Source organism: Narcine bancroftii, unplaced genomic scaffold, assembly GCF_036971445.1.
Source record: "Narcine bancroftii isolate sNarBan1 unplaced genomic scaffold, sNarBan1.hap1 Scaffold_619, whole genome shotgun sequence".
Lineage (NCBI taxonomy): Eukaryota > Metazoa > Chordata > Chondrichthyes > Torpediniformes > Narcinidae > Narcine > Narcine bancroftii.
In genome coordinates, this window is record NW_027212145.1 from 507 (window position 1) to 28,353 (window position 27,847).

General features: G+C 45.8%; 1 protein-coding gene across 1 annotated transcript; it reads left to right on the top strand.

Annotated features, from left to right (window-relative positions):
- The first annotated feature begins 671 nt into the window (after positions 1-671).
- On the top strand, positions 672-22,261 carry LOC138751030 (putative nuclease HARBI1). The gene is made up of 4 exons (XM_069913129.1): positions 672-1,444; positions 4,871-4,985; positions 18,833-19,260; positions 19,863-22,261. Exons 1-4 carry the CDS (start codon positions 672-674, stop codon positions 19,951-19,953), a joined length of 1,407 nt encoding a protein of 468 aa, XP_069769230.1. The 3' UTR covers positions 19,954-22,261.
- The last annotated feature ends 5,586 nt before the right edge of the window (positions 22,262-27,847 follow it).

A 27,847-nucleotide genomic window follows, 5' to 3' on the forward strand; every position in this document is an offset into this window, starting at 1 on the left:
AAACCCCGCCGCGGCGCCAATCGCGAAGACAGCCGTCTGTCACGTGATCGACAGACTCCGACGACTCCTCCTCCCCCTCCCCCCTCTCCCCAGTCGGTCAATGACGGCACTCCCCGAACCCTCCGACGGGACACGTGCCCCCTTTCCCCCACCCCTTTTCCTCTCTCTCACTACACCCCTCCACCCCCTGTTCCGCTCCAATCGCAGCGCAGATCCCGCCTTTCCTCCCAGACCAATCAACCGGCGAGGTGTCTGCGTAGCCCCGCCTCCCCCAGTGATGGACGACGCCCCCGACTCATCACGTCGCGGGAGCGCCGGATGGAGCGGGCCCAGAAGCCGCCTTCCGCCAAGATTGACGTCGACGCAGACCAATCAGAGCCTGGCGTCGCATCTGGTGCCGCTCCGGACGAACGTCGAACTGGGCCAGTCCGCAGAGACGTCGATTCAGGCGTTAAGGGGGTGCGCGGGGGCATCGGCCGACGTTAAGACACCACGAGGGCGGGGATGCGGCGTCTCTGTGACGTAGTCGCGGTGTTGCCCCTTGTGACGAAGGCTATGCCCCCTGCGTGAGGTCGCTCCGCCCCTTCTCGTGATGCAGTGCAGAGCAGTGCCCCGTGCGTGACGTCACCAGTGGGTGCCCAAAGATGGCGGCGGACCAGCATGGACGCCTGATGGCCTGGCACATCCTAGGCCACATGCGCACCCAGGCCAACCTGCTGCGCCTGGCGGCCCGGCTCCTGGAGTACGTGCTCTCGCCACCGGGGGATGAGCGCGTCCGCTCCGTCCGGACGGCGCTCCAGGAGGAACCTGCGGCGGAGCAGGGAGATCTTCGAGACGGAGCGGCGTGCCGACCGGCCGCCGCCGCCGCCTCCGGCGCCTGGCCCTCCTCGGCCACTCCGTCCTGGCCTCCGGCCGCACAGTATGCCGGCTGGAGCGTCCTCATGGCCCCGCCTTCTGGGACAGCGCCCTGGACGCCTTCGACGAGGCCGAGTGGCGGGGCCGCTTCCGCCTGTCACGCGCCACCTTCGACACCGTCCTCGGCCTCCTCGAGCCTCACCTGCGACGCAAGACCACCAACTGCAGCGGCCCCCCTGGAGCCCCGGCTGCGGCTGGCCGTGGCACTGTGGTGGTATGCCACGCCCAGCGAGTACCGAGCCATCAGCGATGTCTTTGGCGTCGGCGTGGCCACCGTGTGCGGTCTTGTGCGCCAGGTGACCGGGGCGCTGAAGGGCGTCCTGCTAAAACGCTTCATTGGCCTGCCGAGGGGCGCCCGCCTTCAGGAGGCGCTGGACGGCTTTGCTGAGCAGGGGTATCCGATGTGCGCGGGCGCCCTGGGGAGCACGCATATTCCCATCAGACCCCGGCCGGAGCACGCACAGGCTTACTACAACCGGAACGGCTGGCACTCCATTGTTCTCCAAGCTGTCGTTGATCACAACCAATGGTAAGGACCACAGCCTTTAATCGACTGTTGCTGTTATTGTTATATGTTTATATGGTCAATGGGAATAGGTGAGGGAAAGTGGACTAGAAGGGCCGAATGGGTCAGTTTCTGTGCTGTAATTATTATTGGATCAATGGGATGAGGTGGGTGAAGGGGTTCAGCACGGACTAGAAGGGCCAAACGGAAAGAGGTGGGAGGAGGGACTCGGCATGGACTGTTTCTGCGTGGTAGTTGTTTTAGGGTCTGCCATTGATTCAGCATCGCTTTTATGGAATATGAAGGGACGAACCTGCCTCGTGTCTTTGAAGCAAATGTGATTTTCCTCTGTCACATTTTGTCACAGTTGAGGATGTTCTCGAATGTCACTTCATCTACTTTACCCGATACCACGTCAGTCGGAAGTCACCAAGTTTCAACCTCTTTCAGAAGCAACAATTTATGAATTGATCCTGAAAATACAGCCAGTGATTGCTGACAAAGTTTATGAATGAATGGGAAAGAGAAGTTTCAGATACCTTTATCTCTGGAGTCCTGGGAGAAAGTTCTCCCACAATATTAGCACTTAAGGAAAAGATGGATATGTATTTGGGACAGAAAAGAATGGAGGGGTCGAGGGGTGAGTGTAGGTTAATGGGGTTAGGTAGGACAAAGTGTTCAGCGTGGACTCGAAGGGCCAAGTTGGCCTACTTCTATCCTGTCATGGTTATTTAGGTTATATAAGTTATGTTACAAGCCCAGAGGACCCCAAAACCCAGCAGCAATAGATATCCACCACGACAAATGGTCACTTAAATAAAAGTTGCTTTTAATTATCTTTAAACATGAAAACAGAATCACACTTTAACTTATCACTATTGACTTAACTAACCTAACTTAACCCCCCCCCCCCCCTTCTAATTCTAAGTGCATGTGTATGTATTGTGTGTTCAGAAAAATTCTTTGGTTCACAGTTCAATCTCACTTTTCATTCCTCCAAGTTCACTGGTTGCAGTCAATTCTTATACCGTGCACAGAATTTAACATTCATAAAGTTCACTGGGCTTTGGTGCTCGAAAGGTCAATGGTTCCCGCTCGGGGAGGTTCTTGTCAGTTTCGAGAGAGAGATTCGTCGCTCACTGGACACCCACAACTGATTCCTTCTGATCAGGCACTTGCTGATGAAACTTGCCCCCCTCAGGGTTCTCCAGATGATAATCTCTTTCTTTCAGGTCATCACAGAGTTCCTTTTTGTTTCACTTATTTCAAGTGAAACATTAGGCAGCCAACAATCTCCTGTTGTATGGATCACAAGGGTTTTGACCAGGCTGAACTAAGAACTCACAACTCATCTTCAAAATGGAGTTTTTCCACAAACTTCTCCTGTTCCAGTCCCAGCTGCTGAACCATAGAACTGAATTCTCTTTCTATCTCTCCCTCCCTCTCTCTCCCCGGCTTGTCCTGTTCCATTCCCAGCTGCTGCTGCTGAACTGTAGAACTGAATTCTCTCTCTCTCTCTCTCTCTCTCTCTCTCTCTCAGAGAACACCACGTGACCCCAATAGAACACCCAACCGCCCTCAGACAGGCTGCGGCTCTGGACCCCAATCTTCTGAGTTCATTCACCAGTTGTTTTCCAAAACAAGAATCCATTTACTCCACAGCGTGTCCGATTAACACCTGCTTGTGAAGTCGTTATAGGAATCCTTCAAAGTTTTTGCAAAGGCGCCCAGAGCCCTGACTGTCTGGCTTGAGCAGAGCTCTGGTATTTTAAACAACCCACTGGGCTGACTTAAAGTGGTGTGTGAGTGGAAAGGTTGAGGACCCCCTGTGTTCTCTATACATTGTGACAGATTATGTTATATTTATAATATACAGAGAACACAGGGGGTCCTCACCCTTTCCACACACACCACTTTAAATCAGCCCAGCGCAGCTCTGTAATTAGTTGGGGGTGGCTTCAGGTGGGATGTGGGTGGAAATAAAAAGTTTTAATCACCCCTCCCCCCCCCCCCCAACATTGACCCGTGATGTGTTTGGTTTCAGAACTGCAGAGCAAGATATGTCAGTGACAATCAGGGCTAGAGCAGAGGTTCCAAACCTTCCCTTCCCACTCATGTGCCCTTACTAATACCAGAGGACCAATGGTGTAGGGGGAGAGAAGGACAGATAGAGAGAGGGGGAGAAGGTGAGAGACAGAGAGAGGGGGAAAAGGGGAGATATCGGTGGAGAGAGTGGGAGAGAGAAGGGGGAGATACAGGTGGAGAGAGGGGAAGAGACAGAGAGGGGGGAGATACAGGTGGGGAGAGGGAGATACAGGGGGAGAGAGTGAGTGGGCGGACAGAGGAGGTGGTAGAGAAGGGGGGGGATAGAGGATGAGAGGGAGGAGAGAGTGGGGAAAGGGAGCATCCCAGTTAAAGGTGGCCCAGTAGAAAAGGGGCCCAGCATGGCCAACTAACAGGGCTGCCAGTGGGAAAAGGGGCTGTTTCCAAAGTCCTCATTCATCTGACCCTTGGAAGACAGGATGTCCATTTTCACAGGGGATGCGTTGGTGGCTTCTGCTTGAAGCTCAAGGACAACTCATGGAAGGATTTGTGAGTTTAAAATGGCCTGAAGATATGATGTTTAAACACGCCATCTAGTGGGTCCAATTCTTGGACTATGTTGGGCTTCCACCTTTCCGGAAGCAGCATCGTGTCGGACCCAGTGAGGGCACTGAGCACATCACTCCCTGCAAGCAGGCAGTGCTCCAAGCCCGCAGACCCCTTGTCTTGGTGTCATCCCTGCTAGGTGCCCGGGAGTGAATGCCCTGTTTGCGGGAGATGGCCCAGGCCAACTGCCAGGAAGAGTGGCGGCAGCTGGCAAGAAACCTGCCGGTTGTCCCAGCAAGGATTTCCAGGGGGGATACCAGTTCAGAAGTCGGTGTACTTCGGCTCAATAATTGACCAGGGTGAAATTCAGTGTTTTTGCGGCTCATAAGACAAATGTCTATACTATGAACTTCCTTACAACAAATCCATTTTTGAAGAGTAGAGTTCTAAAATTTTAGGCAGCGACTGTGACAGCGGAGGGGAAGAAGCTGATCTCGTGCTGCTGGGTGCTAGTCTTCGGGTTCCTGTACCCTTCCTCCCTCACCACCGATGAAAGGGGCCTGGGTGGGGGGGATACTTGGGGATAGAGGCCTCCCCGGCGGAATGGGGTTGCGGAGCAAGTAAACGACCCATTCCCCCCCCCACCTCCTCTGCACCAGGATGCAATCAGCCGGAATGCTCTCCAGGGAACTACCCGCAGAAGTCGCCCCTTGTGATCGCATTGAAGTGGCGGCTCCAGGAGAGGTCCCAGGAGGTGTTGTGCCTACCTCCCCAGTAGCATCGGCCCGAGCTGCAATTACCCTTCTTTATCGATCATGTTTTCCAGGGACGGTTCTAAACCTAGACCCTCTGTTCTTCCAGCTTCACTGATGTGTATGTGGGTTGCCCTGGTCGCACGCACGAGGCTCAGGTTCTAGCCAACTCGCCCATCTACCGAGAGGCCGAAGATCAAGGCGGGTACCTCTTCCCACGAGAGGTAAGTCTGGAGACTGCACTGGGCAATTTCACATCGAAAAATATACAGGGAGTTCCCTGAATTACGAATAAAGTTGGTAGCACTATCGTGTACAATTTATACAGCTTGGGAAAGTCGGTACCCCCATCGCGTCCGATTTACACAGTACAGAAAAGTAGGTCACTCCATTGCGTCCGATATATACAGCACGGAAAAGTCAGAGATCCACCACGTCCAATTTATATAGTGTGGGAAAGTCAGTCGCTCCATTGCGTTCAATTTATACAGTGCGGAAATGTCATTTGCTCCATTGAGTACAAATTATACAGCACGGTAAAGTCAGTCGCTTTGTCGCATCCAATTTATACAGCACGGGGTAGTCAGTCACTCCATCAAGTATGATTTATACTGTACAGGGATGTTGGTTGCTCCATCATATACAATTTATACAGCACAGAAAAGTGAGTCGCTTTATCGCTTCCAATTTATACAGTGCAGGGAAGTCGGTGGCTCCATCACGTACAATTTATACAGCGTAGGAAAGTCGGTCACTCAATCGTGTCTGATTTTTACAGTACTGGGATGTCGGTCACTCCATCGCATCCGATCTACACGGCCGGTGAAACTCGATAGCTCCATCACGTCTAATTTATACAGTGCGTGAAAGTTGGTCGCTCAATCGCATACAATTTATACAGCACGGGAAAATTGGTCGCTCCATTGCATAAAATTTGTTCAGCGCAGGAAAGTCGGTAACTCCATCGTGTCCAAATAATACAGTGCAGGAAAGTCTATCATGTCCAATTTATAAAGCGTGGGAAAGTCTGCCGCAGCATTGCATACAATTCAGACTGCGCGGGAAAGTCGGATGCTCCATCGCGTACAATTCATACAGCACGGGAAAGTCGATCGCTCCATCGTGTTCAATTTATAGAGCACTGCAAAGTCAGTCACTCAATCGCATAAAATTTATACAGTGCGGGAAAGTCGGTAACTCCATCGCTTACAAATTATACAGTGTGGGAAAGTCTGTCAGTCTATCACTTCCAATTTATAAAGCGTGGGAAAGTCGGCCGCAGCATCGCATACAATTCAAATAGCGCGGAAAGTTGTTCGCTCTATCGTGTCCGATTTATACAGCACGTGAAACTCGGTAGCTCTATCGCGACCAATTTAAACAGCGTGGGAAAGTAGATCGCTTCATTGTGTCCAATTTGTATAGCGCAGAAAAGTCGGATGCTCCATCGCGTACAATTCATACAGTGCAGGAAAGTCGGTTGTTCTATCGCGTCCGATTTATAGAGCACGTGAAACTCGGTAGCTCTATCGTGACCAATTTATACAGCATGGGAAAGTCGGTCGCTTTGTTGCATCCAATTTGTATAGCGCAGGAAAGTCGGTTGCTCCATCACGTCAAATCGTACATTGCGGGGAAATCGGTAATTGCATTGCGTTCAATTTATACGTGCGGTAAAGTTGGTCACTCCATCCGGTCCAATTCATACAACGCGGGAAAGTCGGGCAGTCCATCACCTCCAATTTATACAGCACGTGAAATTCAGTCGCTTCATTGCGTCCAATTTATACACCGTGGGGTAATCGGTAGCTCTATCGTGTACGATTTATACAGCACTGGAAAGTTGGTCGATCCATCGCTTCCAATTTATACAGGCGGAAAAGTCAGTCACTCCATCACGTCCAATTTATACAGCGTGTGAAAGTCGGTTGCTCCATCGTGTCCAATTTATACAGCGTGGGAAAGTCAGTAGCTCAATTGCATCTGATGTACACAGCACATGAAATTCGGTCACTCCATCGCATCCAATTTATACAACATGGGAAAATTGGTCACTCTATCGCATCCAATTTATACAGCACGTGAAAGTCGGTCGCTCCATCGCATACAATTTATACAGCATGGGAAAGTCAGTCGCACCATCACGTCAAATTCGTACAGCGTGGGAAAGTCAGTCATTGCGTCGCATTCAATTTATACAGCACTGGAAAGTCAGTCGCTCAGTCGCATAAAATTTATGCAGCTTGGGAAAATAGGTCGCTCCATCGTGTCATATTTGTACAGCACGGGAAAGTCGGTAATTCCATCGCTTCCAAATTATACAGTGTGGGAAAGTCTGTCAGTCTATCACTTCCAATTTATAAAGCACGGGCAAGTCGGCCACAGCATCGTGTACAATTCAAATAGGGCGGAAAGTCATTTGTTTTATTGCGTCCGATTTATACAGCACATGAAAGTCGGTCGCTTCGTTACATCCAATTTGTATAGCACAGGAAAGTCGGTTGCTCCATCGCATCAAATTCATACAGTGCGGGGAAATAGGTAATTGCATCATGTCCAATTTATACATGCGGTAAAGTTGGTCACTCCATCCGGTCCAATTCATACAGTGTGGGAAAGTCGTCCAGTCCATCACCTCCAATTTATACAATGCAGGAAATTCAGTCGCTTCGTCGCGTCCAATTTATACAGCATGGGAATTTCGGTCACTGCATCGCATCAAATTCGTACAGCGTGGGAAAGTCGGTAATTCCATTGCGTCCAATTTATACAGCGCGGGAAAGTCAGTCACTATTGCGTCTGATTTATACAGTACAGGGATGTCGCTCGCTCCATCGCGTCCGATTAACACAGCACGTGAAACTCGGTAGCTCCATCGCATCCGATTTATGCAGCACGGGAAAGTCGGTCATTCTATTGCATCAAATTCGTACAGCGTGGGAAAGTCGGTAACTCCATCGCGTCCAAATTATACAGTGCGGGAAAGTCTGTCGGTCTATCACGTCAAATTTATAAAGCGCAGGAAAGTCCGTCGCTCCATCGCGTACAATTCATACAGCGCGGGAAAGTCATTCACTCTATTGTGTCAAATTCATACAGTGCGCAATGTCGCTCACTCCATCACCTCCTCTTACACAGCGTGGGAAATTATGTCGCCCCATCGCGTCCAGTTTATACATCGTGGGGAAAGTCAGTTGCTCCATCGCATTCAGTTTATACAGCGCTAGAAATTCAGTTGCTCAATCGCATAAAATTTATATAGCACAGTAAATTCGGTCACTCCATTGCGTCAAATTCGTACAGCATGGGAAAGTCGTTCGCTCCATCGCATCCAATTAAATACAGTGTGGGAAAGTCGGTCATTTCGTCGTGTCCAATTTGTACAGTGCGGGAAAGTCGGTCGCACCATCGTGTTCAATTTATAGATCACTGGAAAGTCGGTCGCTCAATCGCATAAAATTTATACAGCACGGGAAAGTCGGTCACACCATCGCATCAAATTCGTACAGCATGCGAAAGTCGCTAACTCCATTGCGTCCAAATTATACAGTGCGGGAAAATCTGTCAGTCTATCACTTCCAATTTATAAAGTCGGCTGCATCATTGCGTACAATTCAAAACAGCGCAGGAAAGTCTGTCGCTCTATCGCATCCGATTTATACTGCACGTGAAACTCGGTAGCTCTATCGTGATCAATTTGTACAGCATGGGAAAGTCGGTCGCTTCGTTGTGTCCAATTTATATTGCGCTTGAAATTCGGTCGCTCCATTGCGTCAAATTCGTACAGTGCGGGGAAATCGGTAATTGTGTCGTGTCCAATTTATACATGCGATAACGTCGGTCATTCCATCGGGTCCAATTCATACAGTGCGGAAAAGTCGGCTGGTCCATCACCTTCAATTTATACAGCGCAGGGATGTTGGTCTCTCCATCACGTACAAATTATACAGCACGGTAAAGTCAGTCGCTTCATCGCATCCCATTTATACAGCATGGGGTAGTCGGTCGCTCCATCGTGTACGATTTATACAGCGCTGGATAGTTGGTCGATCCATCACTACTAATTTATACAGGTGGGAATTTCGGTCACTCCATCACATCCAATTTATACAACATGTGAGAGTCGGTTGCTCCATTGTGTCCAATTTATACAGCGCGGAAAATTCGGTCACTCTATTGCATCCGATGTGTACAGTACGGGGAAAATCAGTCACTCCATCGCATCCACTTTACACAGTGCAGAAAAGTCAGTACAGTAACTCCATCGCGTCCACATTATACAGTGCAGGAAAGTCTGTTGGTCTATCTCATCCAATTTATGCAGCATGGGAAAGTGGGTTGCTCCATCTCATACAATTAATACAGCGCGGGAAAGTCAGTAACTCCATTGAATCCAATTTATACATCATGGGAAAGTCAGTCGCTGTGTTGCATTCAATTTATATAGCACTGGAAAATCGGTCTCTCCATCGCGTCAAATTCATACAGCATGGGAAAGTCGGTAACTCCATTGCATCCAATTTATACAGTGCGGAAAAGTCTGTCGGTCTATCATGTCCTATTTATACAGCGTGGGAAAGTCGGTCGCTCCATCGCGTACAATTCATACAGCGCGGGAAAGTCAGTCACTCTATTGCGTCTGATTTATACAGTACAGGGATGTCGGTCGCTCCATCACGTCCGATTTACACTGCACGTGAAACTCGGTAGTTCCATCGCATCCACTTTATACTGTGCGGGAATATCGTTTGCAATATCTTGTCCAATTTATACAGCGCGGTGAAGTCTGTAGATCTATCAGATCCAATTTATACATCGCAGGAATATCGGTTGCTGCATCGCGTCCAATTTATACAGCATGGGAAAGTCGGTTGCTTCACCGCGTCCAATTTTCATAGCCCGGTAAAGTCCGTTGCTCAATGGCGTCCAATTTATACAGCGCAGTAAATATTTGCGGAATCCAGTTTTTAAACTGGATCCAGTAGATCCATCGCATCCAATTTACACAGCGCAGGAACATCGGCTGCTCCAACGCGTCCAATTTACACAGCACAGGAAAGTTGGTCGCTCCTTTGTGTCCAATTTACGCAGTGCGGGAAAGTCTGTCGCTCCATCACGTCCAATATACACAGCACGTGAAACTCGGTAGCTCCGGGTGCGTGGCAAGAATGCGTAGAGTCTAGACGTGCAATCTCGACCTCTCTGGTCAGACTTGTAAATATCCGTTTTTTTAAACCTTTTCAAAGTTTACATTTTTAAAATTTTAGTTTAAAGTATTAAGGAATTATTATGGTCACTAATGGTAAAAAGACTAAATCTCAAGTTCAAAAGAAAATACATTTTCGAAGTGCTGAAGATTTGGGGCCTAGACGATTTGAAGCAGCCCCAGGCTCAACTTCTTCATTGCCTAAATCCCAAGGATCGCCTGTGGAGGCTGAAAAAGAAATGCATTAGGCAGCATTACAATCTGAAGAAGTCGTTTTTCTTCGCGAATGGATGAGAAGACAACAAGATGCGGGGGGAGACCAGCGGCGACTCCCTGAAGACGTTGGGATGCCGTCGCTAGGAGTCCAGACCCGCAGTAAATCTTTTAAAATGCCTTTTGTTGAATTGCAGCAGGAGCTGCAGTTACCTTGTTCTGCCACTATGTCAGAGAGAGCAGAGCTGAGCTTTACTGATCACAGTTGAAGGCAGCTATTCAAGCTGTTATAAAACCTGGAATGGATTTGTTGACATCTCAAATAAATGAAATGGTTCAAATGAATGCTGGTATGAAGGCACGTGTGGATGCATCTTATGAAGAATTTTTAAAATTTCAGACTGCTCTTTTGGACTGTAAACAATGTGACTTCTAACACAGAAAAAGTATTGAAGGTGGAAAAACTCAGTCATAGAATTAGGAGAACGTGAGAAGGAGCTAGAAAGAAAAATAGATTATTTGGAAAATGAAAGCAGAAGGAATAATGTGAAAATTGTTGGTTTGACAGAAGGTATAGAAGGACAAGATCCTCTTTGTGTTTTTAAAAACTGGATTCCGCAAATATTAGGGCAAGAATTTTTCTCTGGGGGATTGGCACTGGAAAGAGCCCGTAGAGCTTTAAGAAGAACACCCTCAGCTGGTCAGCCACCGAGACCAGTAATAATTCGATGTTTGAGTTATTTGGATAGAGAAACAATAATTCAACTTGCAGTACAAAATGGAAGACGACAAACCCCATTATTGATTCAGAATAGCAGAGTATTTTTTTATCCTGATCTGAGTCAAGAGGTCATTCAACGTCGACGTCGATTCAATCCAGTTAAAGAAGTTTTGTGGTGTAAAGATTATAAGTGTACTTTTCGTTACCCTGCAATGTTGAAGGTGTTTTACGGAGAGTATCAATTTTGGTTTTTTGAAACTGATCGTGAAGCAATGATTTTTGCTGATTCATTGCCAGATATAAGAGGACAAAGACATAGTTCACCATTATTTCCTAAAAACAAATCTGGTTGCTCTGGAAATGGAAGAAAAGGCAGAAATGGGAAAAATGGAAATGGAAAGAGTCTACCTCCTTCTGAAATGGGATCTTTGACATTGGAATCTTCTGGATGAAAAAAAGAATTTTTTAAATTCTATTTTTTCTTTTGTTATTATGAGATTTTGACGTTACTGATTGTTTGGCTGGGGAGGGAGAGATGTGCACTAAGTTCTTTACTAGTCATCAGCCACTGGTGGGTGACCCACACCCAATTTTTGTTTAGGGGATTACTACCTTTTGGCAGTTTTTTTTTTGGGGGGGGGATTTTCTTTTTTTGTCTTTATTGTTTTTTTGTTTTTAATTTGTGATTTTCTTTTTATTGGAGGGCCTATATACGTTGATTTGAGTTTCTATATAAAGATATTATTGGTATTTAGTAATAATAGTAGATATGTCAAAGTTGAGGTTTGCTACTTTTAATGTTCGAGGATTAAATAGTATGATTAAACGTAAGCGAGTCTTGGCGTATATTAAGAAAATGAAAATTGATATTGCCATTTTACAAGAAACGCATTTGAATATGAAGGAAAGCGTGAAATTAAAAATGGACTGGGTTGGGCATGTAAATTCTTCTTCGTTTAATTCTAGAGCTAAAGGTGTAGCAATTTTGATACATAAAAATTTATCTTTTGAATTACAATCAATGGAGGAAAAGGCAGGATATATTCTTAAATTGAATTGTAAGATTTTTAGTGAATTTTGGACCTAATATTTATGCTCCAAATGCAGATGATGAAGTATTTATTTTGGATGAATTTTTATGTTTGGGTCAGGCTGATGATAATATTTTAGTTGGTGGTGATTTTAATTGTGTTTTGGAACCTTTATTAGATAAATCTCTGAAGAAAGTTTAAAAAATTCCATGATGGCAATTCAGGTTCAAGCATTGATGAAAGATCTTAATTTAGTAGATATTTGGAGACGTCTTAATCCGACAGAGAAAGATTTTTCCTTTTATTCATCTAGACATGAATCGTTTTCAAGGATTGACTTCTTTTTTGTATCGGCACATTTACAAAGGGAAAATACAAGCGGAATATAAAAGTAGGGTGATTTCAGATCATTCTCTTAGATTTTACATATGAAACTTCTGTCAAAATTCAAATAGTTTATCGTTGGAGATTTAATACAATGTTGTTAAAAATATGGAATTTATTGATTTTTTGAAAAAACAAATTAATTTTTTTTGAAAGAAAATTCTAATTCTGTTCAAAGTAAGTTTGTATTATGGGATGCTATTAAAGCCTATTTGAGAGGACAAATAATTAGTTATACTTCTAAAGTAAAAAAAAAGAATCGATTAAATCAAAGTCTTGAATTAGAGAAACAGATCGATGAGTTAGAAAAGGAATTTCAGAAAGATGCTACAGAAGATGAGAAAATAGAATTATCTAGGCTGAAATTGAAATATAATACTTTGCAATTTTATCAATTTGAATGTGTGATTAATAGGTCTAAACAACAGTATTATGAATGGGGAGAGAAAGCACATAAGGTATTGGCTTGGCAATTAAAGAAAGAACAGATATCGAGGACTATTAATGCTGTTAGATGGAATTCTCATAAATCTCGTGAGATTAATGATGAATTTTATAAAAAGTTATATATATCTGAAGGAAAACAGGAAACTGGATCGATTGATCTTTTTTTTATCACAGCTGAATTTACCGATATTAGAGGATGGTGAAATACAGGAGTTAGAAGAGCCATTTACTGATTCAGAAATTAAAATGGCTATGCTGGAAATGCCGAATGGTAAATCGCCTGGCGATGATGGATTCTCGGTTGAATTTTATAAAACATTTTATGATGATTTATCTACAGTGTTTGGGGATGTATTATGTCAAATTGGAGAACATTATGAATTACCTGAGTTCTAGTGCTTTAATTACAGTAATTCCTAAAAAAAGATAGAGATCCTTTGAAAGTATCTTCATATAGACCAATTTCGTTGTTAAATGTAGATTATAAAATAATAGCTAAAATATTAGTGAATAGATTGGCTAAATTTTTACCAAAGTTGATTCATATTGATCAAACAGGTTTTATAAAGAATAGATATGCTTCAGATAACATTTTGCGCGTGATTAGTTTGATTAATAGATTTCGACAATCTTTAGATCATCCAATGGTGATATCTTTACATGCAGAAAAAGCATTTGATACAGCTGAATGGAATTTTTTGTTTAAAGTATTGGAGAAATTTAAGTTTGGTCCTTTTATTGTTTGGAATAGGGCTCTATATAGTAAACCTGTAGCTAGAGTATTGACGAATGGTTTGATTTCAGAATCTTTTAAGTTAACTCAATCAACTCATCAAGGTTGTCCTTTATCAGCTTTGTTTGCGTTAGTGATGGAGTGACTGATTTTCCCGTACTGAACAAAATACATAGATACAAGGTATGAAAGTTTTAGATGAGGAGTGTAAAATTAATTTATTTGCTGATGAAGTATTGGTGTATTTAACAAATCCAGCTCAGTTACTTTTGCATTTGAAGGAATGTTTAATATAATATGGATGTCTTTCTGGATATAAAGTTAACTGGGAAAAAAGCGAAATATTACCGATAAGTGAAGGAGATTATTCAGTTTATAAGAATATTATTAATTTGAAGTGGACTGGCCGAATTAAATATCTGGGTATAATTTTGAATGTTAATTATCAATCTTTATATAAATTAAATTATGCTCCGTTAATGAAAAAAATCAAAACTGATTTGATTAAATGGAAAGATTTACCTATTAATTTAGTGGGAAGGATAAATACAATTAAGATTAATACCTTTATGCGTATACAATATCTGTTTCAATCTATTCTGTATTTACTTGATAAAAAATTTTTTTGAGATTTAAATAAAATGGTTAGGGAATTTTTATAGAGGGGTAAATTTTTGAGAGTAGCTTTGAATTAATGAACTTGGAAATATGAGTTAGGGGGATTACATTACCACATTTTCAAAATTATTATGAGGCAGCCAAACTTAAATTTATTAGCTCATTGATGGAATTGGTACGGCCTCCTAGTTGGGCTAAAATTGAGATTGCAAGTATTTCTGAATTTGAAATACATCAATTTTTGTTTAGGTGGAATATGAATTTGTTTCAACAATATAATCTGCCTATACTAAAACATTTAATGAAATTATGGATAAAGAAAAATAAAATGATAGGTTCTAGGGGTAAATTATTGGCTTTGACTCCGTTGTAAAATAATCAACTTATTTCTTTTTCAATACATAATCAAAGTTTATTGCATTGGAGATTTAAAAGTGTGAAAAATTTTGGAGATTGTTTTAAAGAGGGTAAGTTTTTATCTTTTAATCAGATGAGGGAAGATTTTGGTATTGATAAGAATTGTTTATTTCTTTATTATCAAATTCGATGTTTGGTAAAATGTATGTTTGGTAGAGATATGATTTTATCTAAAATGACTAAATTTGAGACTTTTCTTATGAAGGTACCAGAGAAGGGTTATATTTCATTTATGTATCAAATATTACAGGATGGTATGGATAAAAAGGGTTGGGATAGATCTAAATGGGAAGTGGATATTGGTTTTATTTTTTCTGAAGAGGATTGGTTAGATATCTGTTATGATAGTGTAACTAGATTGATAAATGCACCTTATGCAATGATTAATTACAACTTTTTACATTAATTATATTTGACACCTGAAAAATTTAAAAAAATATGGTTTTAATGAATCAAATTTGTGTTTTAGATGTGATATGGTTGGAACTTTTCTTCATGCTGTTTGGTCATGAAGATATATACAATCTTTTTGGAAGAAAATTCAATCTTTTTTAGAACATCTGTATAAGATTAAAATAGTTTTAGATCCAACAGTAATTTTATTGGGTATATATATATATATATATATATATATAGGAAAAAAATGTTCATGTTCATGTTTAATTGTTGTATACATCATATTTTTGTATTTTGAATGAATAAATAAAGTTTAAAAAAAAACTCAGTAGCTCCATCGTGTCCAATTTATACAGCATGGGAAAGTCGGTCGCTGCTTCACATTCAATTTATACAGCACGGGAAATTCGGTCACTCCATCGCATCAAATTCGTACAGCATGGGAAAGTCGGAAACTCCATTGCGTCCAATTTATACAGCACGGGAAAGTCTGTCGGTCTATCACGTCCTGTTTACACAGTGTGGGATAGTCAGTCGCTCCATCGCATGCAATTCATACACCATGGGAAAGTTGGTCACTCTATTACGTCTGATTTATACAGAACAGGGATGTTGGTCGCTCCATCTCAATCAATTTATACAGCGCTGGAAAGTCGGTTGCTTCATCACATACAATTCATAGAGCACTGAAAAGTCGGTTGCTCCATTGCGTCAAATTTGTACAGTGCGCGAAACTCGGACGCACTGTCGCGTCCATTTTATACAGCGCGGGAAAGTCTGTTGGTCTATAACGTCTAATTTATTTAGCATGAAAAAGTTGGTCAATCCATCTTGTACAATTCATACAGCCCGGGAAAGTCGCTCGCTATATCGCGTCCGATTTATACAGTGCGGGGATGTCGATCGCTCCATCACATCCGATTAAACAGCATGTGAAACTCAGTCACTCCATCGGATCCAATTTATACAGCAGAGGAAAGTCTGTCGGTCTATCACGTCCTATTTATACAGCGTGGGATAGTCGGTCGCTCCATCGCATACAATTCATACAAAATGGGAAAGTCAGTCACTCTATTGGGTCTGATCTATACAGAACAGGGATGTTGGTCGCTCCATCGCGTTCAATTTATACGGCGCTGGAAAGTCGGTCGCTTCATCACATACAATTCATACAGCACTGGAAAGTCGGTCGCTCCATCACGACAAATTTGTACAGTGCGCGAAACTCAGTTGCACTATCGCGTCCATTTTATACAGCGCGGGAAAGTCTGTTGGTCTATAACGTCCAATTTATTTAGCATGGAAAAGTCAGTCAATCCATCTTGTACAATTCATACAGCACGGGAAAGTCGCTCGCTATATCGCGTCTGATTTATACAGTGCGGGGATGTCGATTGCTCCATCACATCCGATTTAAACAGCACGTGAAACTCAGTCACTCAATCACGTCCAATTTATACAGCGTGTAAAAGTCTGTCCGTCTATCACGTCCAATATATCCAGCGTTGAAAAGTCGGTCACTTCATCGCATCCAATTTATATAGCACGGAAAAGTCGGTCACCCCATCACTTCAAATTCATACAGTGCGGGAAAGTCAGTAACTCCATTACGTCCAAATTATACAGTCCAGGAAATTCTGTCGGTCTATCGTGTCCGATTTATATAGCGCAGCAAAGTCAGTCGCTCCAACTCGTACAATTAGTACAGCACGGGAAAGTTGGTCACTCCATCGTGTCCAACTTATAAGGCGTGGGAAAGTCGTTTGCACCATCTTGTCCAATTTATACAGTGCGGGAAGTAGGAGGACCCAATCTGTCAGTCTATCACATCCTATTTATTTAGGATGGGAAAGTCAGTCGCTCCATCGTGTCCAATTTGTATACTGCAGGAATGTCGGTAGCTCATCTCGTTCAATTGTACAGCACTGGAAAGTTGGTCGCTCAATCGCAAAAAAATTATACAGCACGGGAAAATCGGTCGCTCCATTGCATCAAATTCGTCCAGCGCGGGAAAGTGGGTAACTCCATCATGTCCAAATTATACAGTGCGGGAAAGTCTGTCAGTCTATCACGTTTGATTTATACAGTACGGGGATGTCGGTCGCTCCATCGCGTCCGATTTACACATCGTGGGAAAGTCAGTCGCTCCATCCCATCTAATTTTTACAGCGCAGGAAAGTCAGTTGCTCAATCACGTACGATTTATACAGCGCGGGAAGTCGGTCACTCAATGGTGAACGATTTATACAGCGCAGGAAAATCGGCCGCTCCATCGCCTACAATTTACACAGTGTGGGAAAGTTGGTAGCTCTATCGCGTGCAATTTATACAGCGCGGGAAAATCAGTCCCTCTATCGCGTCCAATTTATACAGAGCAGGAAAGTCGATCACTTCATCACGTCCAATTTCTGGAAAGTCAGTGCCTCCATCGCGTCCAATTTATAGAGCGCGGGAAAGTCATTCGCTCCTTCACGTCCAATTTATACAGCACGGGAAAGTCGGTCACTCCATCACGTCCTATTTATACAGCGCAATATAGTCGTTCACCCTATGAAGAGTGAACCGGATCTGAAGTGGTGGCGGGTGCAGGTGTGTCGGGGACGGAGCAGATCGATCTCCCAGAGGGCTACGCAGGGCAACGCCTGCCGCCTTGGGATATACGACGCACTCTGGAAAGGTGGAATCAGTCATTGTCGCCTCTTGTCATCTACACGTTGACCGATAGAGGCCAGCAGCTTCTTCGCCGTCCCATCCTCACACTGTTGCTCCCTGATCTTTCCGCTTCCCCCCCTCCCCACGTTCCCCGGTGCCCCCCTTCCCTCAATGTGTGCCCTGGATTGGCTACTCTGTCAATAAACAAAGCCCTTCGCGCTTCCCAGCATCGAACAACATCCGCCGTCTCTCAGCCCACCCTTCCAATCCGTCCAAACCCCTCCGGCAACCGTTGGAAGCTCTGCTGTCGGCCATTCCATCGATTTCAGCGCTGTCCACGTATTTACCCTGCCACACCTGTCTGCCTGATCGTTAATGTAACAGCAAGAGGGACCTGGCCCAGAGCCCAGAGGAATGCTGCTCTCCCCCAGCCCCCAGTCCGACCTTTGGGGCATGAAAGGGTTGGGAAGACAGGTTGCGGACAGCTTTCCCGGGGAGCAGGATGATGACATCATACAGAGTGGAGGGAGGGGGAGAGTTTAGGGGTGAGGTGCCATGGGGGAGGGACTTGGACTTTGAAGAGCCCTCGCAGGGTAAAGAGGAGAGAGGTTGTTACTGTCAGTGCGTGAGCTGGGCGAGGGGCATCTTCCCTGCCTGCGATGTGGAGAAGGCTACTGCGGAAGCCTGCGGCCCTTCAGCCGGCCCAGTGCGTCATCCACCACCTGCCGTGCCAAGCCCAGCCGGATGTCAAACCTTTCAAGGGTAGGGCCGAGCTCCTGCCCTCCCATAAAAGACCTGTTTGGGGCAGAGATGGAGTGGGGCATGTCACAATCCCTGTGGCAAGTGGAGAGGGGGATGTGCCCGGTCGTGGTTTAACTGGCCCGGAGAAGGGGGGCTGGAGAAAGAGAGAGGGGGTAGATAAGGGGTGGAGTGGGGTCTACTGGAGAAAGAGGGGGCTGAGACGGGAACTGGAGAGAGAATGGGGCTGGAGAGAGGCGGGGCTGGAAAAAGACGGCGGCTTGAGAGAGAGAGGGGGAGGGAGAGAGTGAGGGTAGGAGAGAGTGGGGAAGAGAGAATGGGGGGAGAGAGAGAAGAGTAAGTGGAGCTGGGATGTGCCACTGGAAAGTCTCTGCTGAAGGGCAAGTGGGGGGGGGGGGGCGGGTTGGAGGCGGGGTGATGTGTCCGGTGGTGACTCCTTAGCAGACAGTTTTTTTGTGCTCCTGAACAAATCCCCTTCTCTCCTCTGCCCGCAGAACTCGAGGATGGTGAACGGAGTGGAAGTCCCTGTGCACCTAATCGGCAACTCAGCCTACCCCCTCCACAGGTGGCTGTTGACCGCCTTTCCCCAGGACCAGGTGCCCAATCCGCAGCAGCAGGTCTTCGACATCCGGCTGGGCTTGGCACGGCAGGTGGTGGACGACGCACTGGGCCGGCTGAAGGGCCGCTGGAGGTGCCTGGCCAAGCGGCTGGACATCTCCCCCACCCTCGTGGCCGAGGTGGCACTGGCCTGTTGTGTCCTGCACAACATCTGCGAGATCAACAAGGAGCACTTCCTCCCGGAGTGGGCCGCGGAGCTGGCCGATCTCCCGGGTGATCCGGAAAAGGCCAAGTACCAAGTCCCCCAGGCTCCAAGCCACGGGGCTGTCCGCGAGGCCATGGTCTCTCTGCTGGAATATGCGGGGTGAGGGGGAAGAGCGTTGGGGAGAGTGGGGCGGTAGAGAGAGGGGGAGTTTGAGAGATAGAGGGTAGAGAGGAGAGAGGGAGTGGGTGGGAGAGAGGAAGAGAGGGTGTTAGTGGGAGAGAGGGGGAGAGGGGTGATTAGAGGGAGAGGGAGTGGAAAAGGGTGGGGGAGGAGAGAGGTAGGCAAAGGAGGAGATTATAGGGGTAGACGGAGAGAGGAGAAGAGGGGGAGATGAGTGAAGGGTAGACAGAGGAGGGGAGAAGGGGAGAGAGAGGGAGAGGCCATGGGAGGGGCACAGTTTAATCTGAGATCCCACAGGGTGGTCCATTCCCCCGGATGGAGGCGGCCGCTGGCAGTGGGGAGGTTTGGGGAATGGTGACTGGGACCGGAGTACCTACAGTATCAACAGAGCTCCCCGGTGCGGTGACTGCGGGAATGGGAGCAGAGAACTCTCTCCCTCGCTGACCATAACGGCCGCTGGGTCCACCTCGCCACCAGCCAAAATGAACACAGCCCTATGTTAGACACAAATGGAATCGCGGAGCCTTTTCTAGATTAAAATTAACCCTCTTCCTCCATCCGTGTGTTAACCACCTATCCAGATTTTCTCCCATCCCTTCCACGGTGCCTGAAGAGAACAGCTTCATGATGAGTCCCTGCCAGCCAGTCAGCCCCCTTGGAGGCGTGGGGTAGTGTCCGATCCTCAGGCTAAGCCTACGAAGATTGGCGGTACGAGGGTGCCCCAGGCACGGAATTTCCATTGAGAGGTCAATTGAGTCTCTACGCCCCCTCAGTTTGAGGTGTTTGGACTTCCCTGCTAAATCACCAAGCTTTTCGATATTTGGTTGGAGAAGAGATTGTCGTCAGGGAACAATGTTCGAGACGCTCGAAAAATTGAATGCAAAACCATCTATTTGTTGTTACAGGGTGGTGAAGAAGGCTTTGGGTTTGCTGGCAAAGCATAAAATATAGGTGATGTTGAGACTGTTCAAGGTGTTGGTGAGGCCAAATTTGGAATTGTGTGCATTTCCGGTTCCCGAATTATAGGAACCATCTCAATAAGGTGCAGAGAAGAGTTACTAAAATGTTGCCTGGATTGCAGTATCAAGACGACGAAGTAGACTGAGTGGCCGACTGGGAGGAATGGGTGGGCGTCGAACGAGCAACGAATCGCTCTCGGAAAAACCTGACAAGACCCATTTAAGCGCCGTCGCCTGGTGCGGAAATTCGCCCAGACACTAGAAGGACTTCCCTGTGTGCGCTGAGAATCAGAAGGAGGGGGGTTGGGGGGGGGGGGGTTGAGTTAAAGTTTGATCTTGTTGAAAAACACGACGTTTGTTCAAGTCTCCCTTTGTCTGCGAATTTCTTTCGCTGCTCAGCCTGATCCGTCGCGCGTCAAACATGCCGTGCGGCTGAAAAACTAAATTCAAAGTTCGCAGAGAAACGTTTCGGATATAATTGGGAGAGACTTCCTTTTTTGTCCACATGGACACATCTCTAAAGTTGAGACCGTCAAATTATTAGGGGTAAAATCAGGTCGCCTTACCCCGAGCAAGAGGGCAAATCTCCCCAGGATCCGGTCCGCTGGGAAATACATTTGGTGTGGAGCTGAAAGTCAATGGAAGTCGGGATCGCCGTGACTCGGAAGGACGAGGTTTACCCGGGGACGCAAGGCGCCGCCGTTTAAAGCGGAATGTGCGGTCCGCGGAATAAATTACAAGAATCTGCGCCAGGTTCGGGAGCCGAACATTTGAACGCCTGGGATTTCAGCACGAAGCTTTCCACCTTAATTTTGCATATTTTTCAAAACAAAAGTTTGCGGCTCTCAAAAAAAGTTTTGAGAATTTACTCGGACGTTACCCGGACGTCAGGCACTGAGTTACTTGGAATTCACACTGGAAGTTTATTTTGATGCAATTCGGATCCAGAATTTGCCGGGACGCCTATTTGTTTATTCGAGAACTCGCACTTCAACCTTCACGCAAGCGCGTTCAGTGACTGCCGCCACCCTTCAGCGGGGGTAATCTCGACCCCTGAAGCTGGGACACATTCAATATGTCAAAGCTTTGTTGACTTATCCTAAAAGACGTTGGAACAATGAGGTTTAGCAGCTTTCAAACTTGTCACAAAGCAGCTCCATTGAAATCTATTAAAGTCCCGAAACTGTTCAACCTTTCCCTGAAACTCAGACCCTGATGTCCGGTAACGTCGGAGTAAATCTTCAGGGGATGAAGTCCCAAATCTGTTGAACCTTTCCCCGTAACTCAGAACCTAACATCCAGACAACGTGACAGTAAATCTTCAGGGGATAAAGTCCCAAAGCTGTCGACCCTTTCCCTGGAATTCAGTCCCTGACGTCCGGGCATCATCCCAGTAACTCTTCATGGGATAAAGTCTCGAACCGTGTAACACAGTCCCTGGCGACCAGGCAAATTCCAGTAAATATTCAGGGGATAAATTGCCGAAGCCGTCGAATCTTTCCCTGTAACTCAGACACTGACGTCCAGGCATCATCCAAGTAACTCTTCATGGGATAAAGTCCCGATCCTGTTGAACCTTTCCCTGTAACTCTGTCCCTGACGTCCGGTCAACGTCCCAGGAAATCTTCAGGGGATAAAGTGTCAAACCTTTTTCAGTAACTTAGTCCTCGACGTCCGAGCAATGTCCCAGTAAATCTTCAGGGGATAAAGTCCTGAACCTGTGGAGCATTTCGCTGTAACTCAGTCACTGACGTCCGGGCGTCGTCCAAGTAAATCTTCAGGGGATAAAGTCCGAGACCAATTGATTCTTTGCATGTAACTCAGACCCTGATGTCCGGTGTACATCCCAATAAAACGTCAGGGGATATATTCCCGAACTTGCTGAACGTATCCCTGTAACTAAGTCCAGGCCACATCGCAGTAAGTCTTCAGGGGATAAATTCCCGAACCAATTCAACCTTTCCCTGTAACTAAGTCCCTTACGGACGGGAAACGTCCCTGTAAATCTTCAAGGAATAAAGACACGAAACTGTTGAAACTTTGCCTGTAACTCAGACACTGTCATCCGGCCTACATCCCAGTAAATCTTCAGGGGATATATTCCCAAACCTGTTGAACCTTTTCCTGTAACTCAGACCCTGACGTCCGGGCTACATCCCAGTAAAGCATGAGGGGATAAATGCCAGAACTTGTTGAACCTATCCCTGTAACTCAGTCCCTTCCGGGAAATGTCCTGATAAATGTTCAGGAGATAAAGACTTGACACTGTTGAAACTTTCCCTGTAACTCAGTCCTGATGTCCAGGCAACATTGATGTAAATCTTCAGGGGATAAAGTGTCGAGCTTTTCTACGTCCGGGTAAAGTCCCAGTAAATCTTCAGGGGATAAAGTCCCAAAGCTGTTGAACCTTTCCCTGCAACTCAGTCCGTGACGTCTGGGCAAAGTCCCAGTAAACCTTCAGGGGATAAAGTCCGAAACCATTGATCCTTTCCCTCTAACGCCGTCTCTGACGTCCGGGCAACGTCCCAGTAAATCTTCATGGGATAATGTCCCGAACCAGTTCAACGTTTCCCTGTAACTTAGTCCCTGACGTTTGGGCAAGATCCCAGTAAATCTTCAGGGGATAAAGTCCGAGACCAGTTGATCCTTTCCCTCTAACACCATCTCTGATGTCCGGGAAACGTCCCAGGAAATCTTCAGGGGATAATGTCCCAAACCAGTTCAATGTTTCCCTGTAACTTAGTCCCTGACGTTCGGGCAAGATCCCAGTAAATCTTCAGGGGATAAATTCCCAAATCTGTCGACCCTTTCCCTGTAACTCAGTTCCTGACGTCCAGGTAACGTCCCAGTAATTCTTCAGGGGTTAAGGTCTTTAAACTGTTGAACCTTTCCAAGTAACTCAGTCCCTGACATCAGTGCAACGTCCCAGTAAATATTTAGCGGATAAAGTCCTAAACCTTTTGAAACTTTCCCCTTAACTCAGTCCCTGAGGTCCGGGGAACATCCCAGTAAATATCCAGGGGATGAAGTGTCGAACCATTCTCTCTAAATCAGTCCCTGACATCCTGTTCCATCCAAGTAAATCTTCAGGGGATAACATCCTGAACCAGTTCAACTTTTCCCTGTAACTTAATCCCTGATGTTCGGGCAAGATCCCATTAATTCTTCAAGGGATAAAGTCCGAGACCGGTTGATCTTTTCCCTTTAACTCAGTATCTGACGTCCGGGCAGCGTCCCAGTAAATCCTCAGGGGATAAAATCCCGAACCAGTTCAACTCTTCCTGCTAACGTAGTCCCTGACGTTCGGGCAATATCCTAGTAAACATTCAGGGGATAAAGTCCGGAACTTGTTGAAGCATCCCCAGTAACTCAGACCCTGACGTCCAGGCAACATCCTAGTAAATATTTAGGGGATAAATTCCTGAACTTATTGAAACTTTCCATGTAACTCAGACCCTGACGTCCGGTGTACATCCCAATAAAACGTCAGGGGATATATTCCCGCACTTGCTGAACGTATACCTGTAACTCATTCCCTGACGTCCAGGCAACATTGCAGTAAGTCTTCAGTGTATAAATTCCCGAACCAGTTCAACCTTCCCTTGTAACTCAGTCTCTGACCTCCGGGCAACGTCCCAGAAAATCTTCAGGGGATAAATTCCCAAATGTTGAACAATTCCCTGTAACTCAGTCCCTTACTTCTGTGAAACGTCCCTGTTAATCTTCATGGGATAAAGACCCGAACATGTTGAAACAATCCCTATAACTCAGTCCTGACGGCCAGGCAACATCCCAGTAAATCCTCATGGGATAAAGTCCCAAACCAGTTCAACTTTTCCCGGTAACTTAGTCCCTGACGTTCGAGCACCATCCCTGTAAATCTTCAGGGGATAAAGTCTGGAACTTGTTGTACCTTTCCCTGTAACTCCGTCCCTGACGACCGAGCATCATCCCAGTAAATCTTCAAGGAATAAAGACCCTAAATTGCTGAATATTTCCCTATAACTCAGATGCCAGCGTCCAGACAACATCCAGTAAATCGTGAGGAGATAAAGTCCCAACCTGTTGAACCATTTCCAGGAACACAGTCTCTGACGTCCGGGCGACATCCCAGTAAGTCTCTGGGGATAAATTTCTGAAACAGTTTAACCTTTCCCTGTAGCTCAGTCCCTGATTTCCGGGCAATGTCCCATTAAATCTTCAGGGGATAAAGTCAGAAACCGGTTGATCCTTTTCCTCTACCTCAGTCTCTGACGTCCGGGCAACTTCCCAGTAAATCCTCAAGGGATAAATTCCCAAACCAGTTCAGTTTTTTCCTGCTAACTTAGTCCCTGACGTTCGGGCAAAATCACAGTAAATCTTCAGGGGATAAATTCCCGAAACAGTTCAACCTTTCCCTGAAACTCAGTCCCTGACGTCCGGCAAGCGTCCCAGTAAATCCTCAGGAAATAAAGTCCCGAACCAGTTCAACCTTTCCTGGTAACTCAGTCCCTGACGTTCGGGCAACGTCCCAGTTAATCTTCGGGGGATAAAGTCCGGAAATTGTTGAAGCATCCCCTGTAACTCAGACCCTGATGTCCAGGCAACATTCTAGTAAATATTTAGGGGATAAATTTCCGAACTTATTGAACCTTTCCATGTATCTCAGACCCTGATTTCCGGTGTACATCCCAATAAGACTTCAGGGGATATATTCCCGAACTTGTTGAACGTTTTCCTGTAACACAGTCACAGACATCTAGTCAATATCGCATTAAATCTACAGGGGATAAAGTGTAGAACCATTTTCTGTCACTCAGTCCCTGACTTCCGAAAAAACATCCCAGTAAATCTACAGGGAATAAATTCCTGAATCAGTTCAACCTTTCCCTGTAACTCAGACCCTGACGTCCGTGCAATGTCCCAGTAAATCTTCAGGGGATATAGTCCCATCCTGTCGACCCTTTTCCTGTACATCCGTCCCTGACGTCCAGGAAAAATACCTGAGAATATTTAGGGGATAAAATCCCGAACCTATTGGCCCTTTCCTTGTAACTCAGTCCGTAACGTCCCTGGAATATCCCAGTAAATCTTCAGGGGATAAAGTCCCGAACCTGTTGAACTTTTCACTGTAACTCAGTCCCTTACGTCCAGGAAATGTCGCTGTAACTAATCAAGTGATAAAAACACGAAACTGTTGAAACTTTCCCTGTAACTCAGACCCTGATGTCTGGGCAACATCACAGTAAATCCTTAGCGGATAAAATGCGAACTTGTTTAACGTTTCTCTGGAACACAGACCCTGATGTCCAGGCAACATTAGAGTAAATCTTCAGGGGATAAATTCCCAAATTTGTTGAAACTTTCCCTTTAAAAAAGACCCTGACGTCAGGGCTACATCCCACTTAATCTTCAGGGGATCCATTACGTACCGGAAACGTCCCAACAAATTTTCAAGGGCTAAAGACACACAACTGTTGAACATTTCCCTGTAACTCAGTCCCTGACATCCAGACAACATCCCAGTAAATCTTCAGGGGATAAAGTCCCGAACCAGTTCATCCTTTCCCTGTAACTCAGTGTCTGACGTCCTGGCACTGTCCCAGTAAATTTTCAGGGAATAAAGTCCCAAACCTGTTGAACCTTTCCCTATAACTCAGTCCCTGACGTCCGGGCAACATCCCAGCAAATATTTGGTAGATAGAGTTCCGAACTTGTTGAATCTATCCCTGTAACTCAGTCCCTGACGTCCAGGTAACATCCCAGTAAATCATCAGGGGATAAAGTCGCGAACCAGTTGACCCTTTCACTGTAACCCAGTCTCTAACTTCCAGGCAAAAATCACAGTTAATCTTCATGGAATAAATACCCGAAGCAGTTCATACATTCGCTGTAACTCAGTGTCTGATGTCTGGCAACGTCCCAGTAAATCTTCAGGGGATAAAGTCAAAATCCTGTTGAAACCTTTCCTGTAATGCAGTCCCTGACGTCCGTGCAATGTCCCAGTAAATCTTCAGGGGATAAATTCCCGAACCTGTTGAACCTTTCCCTGTTACTCAGTCCCAGTCATTCAGGCAACATCGCAGTAAACCTTCAGAGGATAAAATGTCAAACCTTTCTCTGTCACTCAGTCCCTGACCCCAGGCAACATCCCAGTAAATCTTCAGGGGATAAATTCACGAACTAGTTCTACCTTTCATTGTAACTCAGTCCCTGACGTCTGGGGCAACGTCCCAGTAAATCGTCAGGGGCTCAAGTCCCCAACCTGTTGAACCTTACCCTTTAACTCAGTCCCTGATATCCGGGTAACATCCCAGTAAATCGTCAGTGGATAAAGTCCTGAACCTGTTGAACTTTTCCCTGTAACTCAGTCTTCGACGTCCTGGCTACATCCCATTAAATATTTAGGTGATAAAGTTCCGAAGTTGTTGAACCTTTCCCTGTAACTAAGTCCCTTACGTCCAGGAAACGTCCCTGTAAATCTTCAATGGATAAAGACAAGAAACTGCTGAAACTTACCCTGTAACTCAGACCCTGATGTCCAGGCTACATCCCAATAAATATTCAGGGGATAAATTCCCAAACCTGTTGAAGCTTACCCTGTAACTCAGACCCTGACATCCGGGCTACAACCCAGTAAATCTTCAGGGGATAAAGTCCGAGACCGGTTGATCCTTTGCATGTAACTCAGACCCTGATGTCCGGTGTACATCCCAATAAAACATCAGGGGATTTATTCCCGATCTTGCTGAACGTATTCCTGTAACTCACTCCCTGACGTCCAGGCAATATCGCAGTAAGTCTTCAGGGGATAAATTCCCGAACCAATTCAACCTTTCCCTGTAACTAAGTCCCTTACGGACGGGAAACGTCCCTGTAAATCTTCAAGGGATAAAGACACGAAACTGTTGAAACTTTGCCTGTAACTCAGACACTGTCATCCAGGCTACATCCCAGTAAATCTTCAGGGGCTATATTCCCGAACCTGTTGAACCTTTTCCTGTAACTCAGACCCTGACGTCCAGGCAACATCCTAGTAAATATTAAAGGGATACATTCCCAAACTTATTGAACCTTTCCCTGTAACTCTGACCCTGACGTCCGGGAAACATCCCAGCAAATCTTCAGGCGATTATTTCCCGAACCAGTTCAACCTTTCCCTGTAACTCAGACTCTTACCTCCGGGCAACATCCCAGTAAATCCTCATGGGATAAAGTCCCAAACCAGTTCAACTTTTCCCGGTAACTTAGTCCCTGACGTTCGAGCACCATCCCTGTAAATCTTCAGGGGATAAAGTCTGGAACTTGTTGTACCTTTCCCTGTAACTCCGTCCCTGACGACCGAGCATCATCCCAGTAAATCTTCAAGGAATAAAGACCCTAAATTGCTGAATATTTCCCTATAACTCAGATGCCAGCGTCCAGACAACATCCAGTAAATCGTGAGGAGATAAAGTCCCAACCTGTTGAACCATTTCCAGGAACACAGTCTCTGACGTCCGGGCGACATCCCAGTAAGTCTCTGGGGATAAATTTCTGAAACAGTTTAACCTTTCCCTGTAGCTCAGTCCCTGATTTCCGGGCAATGTCCCATTAAATCTTCAGGGGATAAAGTCAGAAACCGGTTG